This window comes from Babylonia areolata, chromosome 3 (genome assembly GCF_041734735.1).
Source record: "Babylonia areolata isolate BAREFJ2019XMU chromosome 3, ASM4173473v1, whole genome shotgun sequence".
NCBI lineage: Eukaryota > Metazoa > Mollusca > Gastropoda > Neogastropoda > Buccinidae > Babylonia > Babylonia areolata.
In genome coordinates, this window is record NC_134878.1 from 46,620,252 (window position 1) to 46,627,751 (window position 7,500).

General features: G+C 42.1%; 1 protein-coding gene across 1 annotated transcript in view; it reads left to right on the top strand.

Annotated features, from left to right (window-relative positions):
* The first annotated feature begins 1,314 nt into the window (after positions 1–1,314).
* LOC143280584 (solute carrier family 35 member D2-like protein) overlaps positions 1,315–7,500 on the top strand; it is a 33,149-nt gene continuing 26,963 nt past the window's right edge. Inside the window, exons 1-3 of the mRNA XM_076585295.1 lie at positions 1,315–1,629; positions 3,727–3,760; positions 7,200–7,286. Of these exons, the coding sequence (XP_076441410.1) occupies positions 1,463–1,629; positions 3,727–3,760; positions 7,200–7,286 (288 nt within the window). The 5' untranslated portion in view covers positions 1,315–1,462. The remainder of the gene's footprint in view (positions 1,630–3,726; positions 3,761–7,199; positions 7,287–7,500) is intronic.

Sequence of the window (7,500 nt, forward strand, 5' to 3'; positions counted from 1 at the left end):
TTTGTTGAAAAGCCGAGCACATCAGCATCAAGCCCAGATCACCGACTGTCCCCTTTGTCAGCATTCATGAAGTCATTTCCAGGCGAACTAGTCTTGTGATACTGAAGCTTGGAAACGGACTCAGTGAAGTGTGTGTGTGTGTGTGTGTGTGTGTGTGTGTGTCACAGAGTGTGTAGCCCCGCCATCCCCCGACCCCTACTAGTACCCCCACCCGGCCGACCACACTAATTACACAAAGAAGGAGGGGAGTAATTCTGGGCCGTTTTCAGTTTCTCATACGCACTTCATCGTTTGTGATGGCTGTGATGCCATTTAATGATCTCTCGGAAGCATCTCACCTCATCTCTGTGGCCTGTATTTCAATCTGAAGTTCAGCTGTCAAGGTCAGTCCACGGCCATACGGAAATATGGATCCGGCGAAATGACAGTTAAGCGGAGCGCAGTAGTCCGATCTTTGAGCTGAGCGCGGTGACTGATGTTCAGTTGCTGTCATTCCAGATGGGCTTCAGTTTCAGCACTGTCCCGGTTCAGTGTTGTCAGTGAGCTGTCCTGGAGAGTATTTCTGGCTTCAGGACCCTTCGTCTGAAAATATACAGTGCTCCGAGATATTCCGAGTCAGCCGGTTGACTCAAAAGCTTTGCCGGGACGGTTTCCAGTTTCTCACTGTGAACTGATCCTGATTTCGGTGCTAATGTAATCAGTTTGGTCTCCTTTGCCGCGGGACAATGATCTCCCGGCCGTGATATAAGCAGCAGGTGTTTTGTCAACAGTGAGTCGTTTCAGTCTGTCCAGAATGATCTTCAACATGATATCTTGCTCGGCGGAGGCTTTTCAGGCTGATGGTGTGGTGGTCAATTTTGGCATTGTTGTAGATTGGCCTTTCTCGAGGAATGGGGTACTCGATCGTCGCTGTCATTTGTTGGAGGGACATTTAATTACACATTCTTCTAAAAAGTTAAAAGGAAAGAAAGAAAAAAGTCCTAATGATCAGGCAAAACCCTAATAAAGCCAAAAAGCCGCTAGACACATGATATGATGTGTTAAGAGTTCTGGATCCCCTGTAGCACGAGTGAGAAAACCGTCACCTACAAAGACAGTCAAGAGCAGACAGATGAAACGTGAATGAGACAGAAAGGCATCGCGAAAAAAAAAAAGAAACAAAGAAAAAAACAAAAAAGAAAAGAAAAAAGAAGGGGGAAAAAAAAGAATAAAAAAGAAAAAAGAAGTCCTACTGGAAGGGAAATAACTCATTAAAAAAGGTATCATTTGCAGAGTAGTTTTTCCCTGTCAAGAACGACAACTTCAAATGTTTCATGACAACAGCAGACGGTGTACATTCAATCCATGAGACAGCTAACACGAACAGCAGTTTGGGAGCAGTTCATCAGAGCCTATTCTGCTGTTTAACAGTTGTGCCTGGTATAATTTTGGAACGTCGGCGCACCTTATCTAGGCAACCATCATGACCGACACCTCGCGACAAAACGATCGGCAAGCGATGGTTGTGACGGAAGTCGATGAGAGCAAGCCACAACATTCTCTCATGCTTCGACTGTTGGCAGCAGTCTTCTATGGGTGTGCCTCCTTCCTCATCGTTGTCGTCAACAAAACGGTGCTCACAAGCTACAAGTGAGTCTCGAACATCAGAAAAAAATTGAAACGGTTTATTATTATATTCTTTGGAAATCTAGGTAAAAAAAAAAGAAGAAAAAAAAAGTTTTTCAAAACTGCCCGAACGACGTTGACCCCCAAGCCAGTTTGTCCCCCTCCACTCCCAACCTGCCCCTCGCTTCCCCTGATCAGGCCAGATGTTCTCTAGGCCAGGTGTTATCCAAGCTCCACCCCCCTCCCCCCTGCGCCCCACCCCGTCCCACCTCCATATTCACAATCTTTTTTTGCTATCTTTTTTGTTTGTTTTAATGCAAAATAAGAGGGAGAGATATGCTTGATGTATACTTTAGACTATGATTTTATCTCTGTTCCATAGGCTGTCATAAAATGCATTGAAAAAGATACAAATGCAAATGAAGGGTTGAACTTGATATACACACACACCTTCCCCTGCCCCCAATCCTACTTATTGATTTTTTAAAACACATAACGACATATGTCACAGGTATGCACCACCACCCCAACACAATAGCAAGTCACCTGTGTAAATCAGCATTTTCACTTCACGCACGCAACCACACACACACACACACGCACACACACACACACACACACACACACACACACACACACACACACACACACACACACACACACACACACACGCATGCATGCATGCACGCATACGTGTGCACACACACAGTATGACAATTTATGTATAGATATAATTTTTAAATTGCAAATTCTCATTAGATTCAGATATGATTATACATGCATCCATCAGCAAAGCAGAAAAAACAACAACACCCAAAGGGTAAGTTTTGAATGCAAAATAAATTCCTCTATGATCAGAGGGTAAAATCAAAGTGGCAGAGCACTGGTGAAAAATAACTAGTGGAATACAGACAAATCAGAGCTTATTCAATGTGTGTAGGGCATTAGATTCATGTGTTACAATGAGTGAATGACCACCAGGGCTTATTGTCCCCCAGGTTTGGTTCCCCCCAAGCTAGTCGTTCTTCAGGCCTGTTTATTTCTACAGTGCCATTGTCTTCAAGGCCTGTTGTTCCCAAGGCATATAATACATTGTCTTGCAGGCCTGTTTACCCTGTGGTCCACTGTCCATTACATAGTGGACCGAAGTCCAGCAAGTACTTTGCTGTCAGTGTCAGTGTCCACTGGAAGTTGAATTCTGAAGATTGCAAGATCCTGGACCAGTAACAGCTTGAAAGACCAAACTTTATTAGCTTATGATATTATTTAGTTCACTTCAAGTTTAACATATTGATACTCAATACTAGTACAATAGATATGGCAAGTAGGAGCATTGGACAAGAAGTAGAGTGGCCAGTTGGGAAGTGAGTTTCCTGCGTTCGATTTGCATGCAGACTGGGTTTTTACTCCCCCTTCCACAAGACCTTGACCTGGGTGCCAGTCTTTCACCTAAGTTTCAGATGAGACGATAAAGTGCTCATATTCACAGCATGCATGTGCCAAACATAAAATAAACTGCAGCAACAAGAGATGCTCATGGGAGAAAGTTTCAGTTTCAGTTTCTCAAGGATGTGCTACTGTGTTTCGGCAAATCCTTATATGCTACTCCACATCTGCTGGGCAGATGCTTGACCAGCAGCAGAACCCAATGCGCTAGTCAGGCTTTGAGTGCATGCATGTTTGTGTACCTGTCAGAGTGGATTTCTTCTGTGGAATTTTGTCAGAGGACAGCACTTGGGTTCTTTTTCAGTGCCCCAAGTTCCTGCTGCACACAGGACTTCGGTTATCGTTTAATCAGAATGACTAGTCGCTCAGTTTGATTTTTCTAGTTAAACTTGTGTGAAAGGGAACTGGAAGAAAAATACACTTTGATGATACGACCACATGCACTGTTGGCAGACAGGAAAAAAAGGGTGATCTTGCTCTGTGACAACATATTCTCCCCCCCCCTCCCCACCCCCATACCCCACCCACACGTGTGTGTGTGTGTGTGTGTGTGTGTGTGTGTGTCTATGTGTGTGTCTATGTGTGTTTGTGAGCGTGTTTGAATAGTTTTATGCATTGTATCTTTTCATCACATGTTGATTTGTGTTGAAAAATAGAATTTGTTCTTGTTTTCAGGTTTCCTTCATTTCAGTTCCTTGGTTTTGGTCAGGTAAGTAGCTTGCAAATCAAGATACACACAGTGACAGTGACAACACTGTTGTTTTTTGTGTTTTGTTTTCTTGTCTGTCCAGTATCCTCTGGGGCTGCTGGTACTGCTGCGCACAATCATCATTATTTTTGCAACTTCCATAGCGTTTGGCATCAATGCAAATATTCACACAGTGACACCGCAGTTAATGATAAATGATATTTGTCAATTTGTTAATTGGTAGTGATAATTTTAATGATGGAAGAATTCTACAGTTTCATTACTGTATTACTATCTTGCTAATTCTTGTGCAAATGCATTTTTATGCAATGCACGCAGTTGTATGTGTGCATGCACATGAGCATGTATGTGTGTGAAACTTGCATGTGGAGTTAACTTTGATGCTATGAATTACATGGATAAGTGCACAATGTATATGTTTCCAGGCAAATATGCATATTCACAAGCACAAATGATTCTCTGCCTGTCTGTCTGTCTGTCTCTCCCCCCCTCCATACCCCCCCACCCCCACCACCTCTCTTTCTCTCAGGTGGTCAAGTGCTTAGATTCTCAGAGTGTTGTAGATGAAGCAGATATTCTGTTTCAAAGAATCAGCCGTGTTGTTATTTTATTTAGATTTTACCAAAATATTGATTTTTCACTATCATCAATATTTTCGCTGAGCTTCACACTACAAAATATGAAGTTGAAATTCTTCTGTCATATACAGAAAATGAAAAGGCTGTCTTTGCTCTTGCAAAATGTTCAGTTTTAACTTTAACTTTAGAAGCAAGAAATATGAGGAGATTGGGGGGTGGGAGAATATGATGCAGAGGCATGGAAAACATTGTTTGTTTTTAACATTCCAGTGTCTTATAACTAAACTTTGATTCATAGGATGGTCTGTGGATATTGGGAGCAAAAAAAGTTGCATTATGTGCACAGGCTTGACATTGAACACTGTGTGTTTATGAGAATAGGCATGGGTTTTATGTATGCAGGGGGGGTGGCAAGGGAGTGGGGTGAAAGGAGGAGGGATTGGAGGAGGGGGAGTGTAGTGGAAATGGGGTCAGTGGTATTGACTTGATTGTTGTGTGTGTGTCTGTGTTGTGCATGCGAATAGTTGTTGGAGGAAAGGGGGAAGTTTTCAAAGGTGACACCTCTGGTGAGCTTCAGGGTTGTGAAGAGAGGGGTTGGTGGGTTTGAATGGATGGTTGTTTGTAATGTGTGACACTTGAATTTCTCCACTGGTTAGCTCGTGTGTGTGTGTGTGTGTGTGTGTACTTTACATAGAGAGTGTATGTGAAATAACCGTAGGTGTCTATGTAATAATATATTGCCAATATTGACATTGTTAAAAGCAAGCAACGTTACATTCTCCTCCTTCTTCTTCTTCGTTCATGGGCTGCAACTTCCAGCTTCACTCGTATGTACACGAGTGGGCTTGTACATGTATGACTGTTTTTACCCTGCCATGTAGGCAGCCATACTCTGTTTTTGGGGGGGTGCATGCTGGGTACGTTCTTGTTTCCATAACCCATCGAACACTGACATGGATTACAGAATCTTCAGCATGTGTATTTGATCTGCTTGCGTATACACTTTAAGGGATTTCAGGCACAAGCAGGTCTGCACACATGTTGACCTGGGAGATCGGTAAAATCTCCACCCTTTACCCACCAGGTGCCGTTACCGAGATTTGAACCGGGGACCCTCAGATTGAAAGTCCAATGCTTTAACCACTCGGCTATTGCACCCGTCAGTGTTACGTTAAAAAATTGTTTAATGTTTTGCTTTCCACACTGCATGCATTCTCAGGCTTCTGGGATTTTCTTTGTTCCACAGTTTCTGTTGTGATCTTTTATTCTTTACTATTTTTTTTTTTCGTGTGTGGTTGTGTTTTTCGCTTGCTTTCATTGAGGTTAGTTATATCTGTATTGATTTATCGTTGTGTGTTTAGCAGTCAGGGGATGGGAGTTTCAGTTTCAGTTTTATGGAGGCATCAAAGTGAACAGATTTAGCCATATAGTATATGCTACACCACATTTATGTTGAAAAAGAAGAAGAAGAAAAAAAAAGAAAGTCCTGACCTATGCATAAACCCAACAACGCACAGGTTAGGCCTTGAGAGTCTACCCTAGTTTTGTGTAAAAGTTAAACATTAACATGGAATGCAATACAAATTTTTTTAAAGAAAGGAAATACTTTGAAATATATTGAAATGAAAGGCGAAAGATACTCCGAAGGCAAATAATTGGAAAACAACAACAAAAACCAAAACATTCAGCATACACCCATACATGTGTGTATACTCCCACAAGTGTGCCCACACAAGTGCGTGCATGGACACACACACACACACACACATGCGCGCATGCACACACACAGAGACACACACAGACACACACACACACTACACATGCAACCATTTGCAGTTTGAAACATACAGGCCATGAAGCTTGTGCTGCATCGCCTGGCATGGATATTACAGTATTGACATGTTGGTTTCGGTGTCAACCCATTTCCAAGGCTGTTTCGATTGCCTCATTGTCTGCCTGGCAAGTCATTGGACTGTGACTTCTCTGTCATTGGACTGCTTTCTGTTTTCCGTAATAATACTGATACTAATTTATTTTGCATATGGCACAAAAATACATGCAGACACAAGCAAAAGCGCTTTACAAATCCAGTATTGAAAATTAATTGAGTAAGCACGTTTAGATGAAGTACAAACATATAAAAGAGTCATAAAAGCACAATCATTAGTACTATAGAAACACAGTTTACAGTTTTTGGAGGGGGGTAGTTTGCTGGCTACATAGACATCTGATTATGAAGCAGTGTTAATGTGAACAGCGATGAGTCATGTCTCCAAATCTTATTATGCATCATTGGATGTGATCCCCTACATGCCTTTAGGTTATGTTTCACCTGAACAGCTGAAGACAGTGCGTGGGCGTGTGTGTGTGTGTGTGTGTGTGTGTGTGTTCTCTGGGGCATCTTTCTTTCTCACTGTTGTGTGTGTGTGTGTGTGTGTGTGTGTGTGTGTGTGTGTGTGTGCGTGCGTGCATGCGTGCATGCATGCATGTGTGTGCGTGTGTGTATATGTGCGTGTGTGTGAGTGCATGCGTGCGTGCGTGCGTGCTTGCATACATGTGTGTGTATGTGTGCGTGTGTGTATATGTGCGTGTGTGCGTGTGTGTGTGTGTGCGTTTTTGTGTGCGTTGGTGTGTGTATGCATGCGCAATATGAGAGTGTGTTTGTGGTTTGAACTCACATCACTTTTATTATTAAAAAGTATGTATCTGTTTGTCTTGAAATGTTGATCATGTATCAGCATGATACTTTTGTATCGTGTGTGCACTGTGAGGCTGCACTGTTGGAATAAAAGCTAAAGCGAAAAACAAAAGGGGGTGGGAGGGAAAAGTATGCATGTGCTTTTGTTTTTCTTTTCTTACAGATGGTGACAGGGGTGGTTGTGCTGCATTCAGCCAAATCTTTTGGCCTTATCACTTTCCCAGGGCCTTCAATGGAGACATTCAGAAAGGTAACCTAAAAAACAACAACAACAACAAAACAACAACTCTATCTTACTTTTTTTTTTGTTCTTTTTTTTTCTCTCTTCATCATTTGTTTTATTTGGAAAACACATACTTCATAATGCATAGAAAAGTTCAGGCAGCCTGATTAGCGGCAGCTGTGTACCGTTCCCCCCACCCCAATATATATATATATATATATATATATATATATATATATAT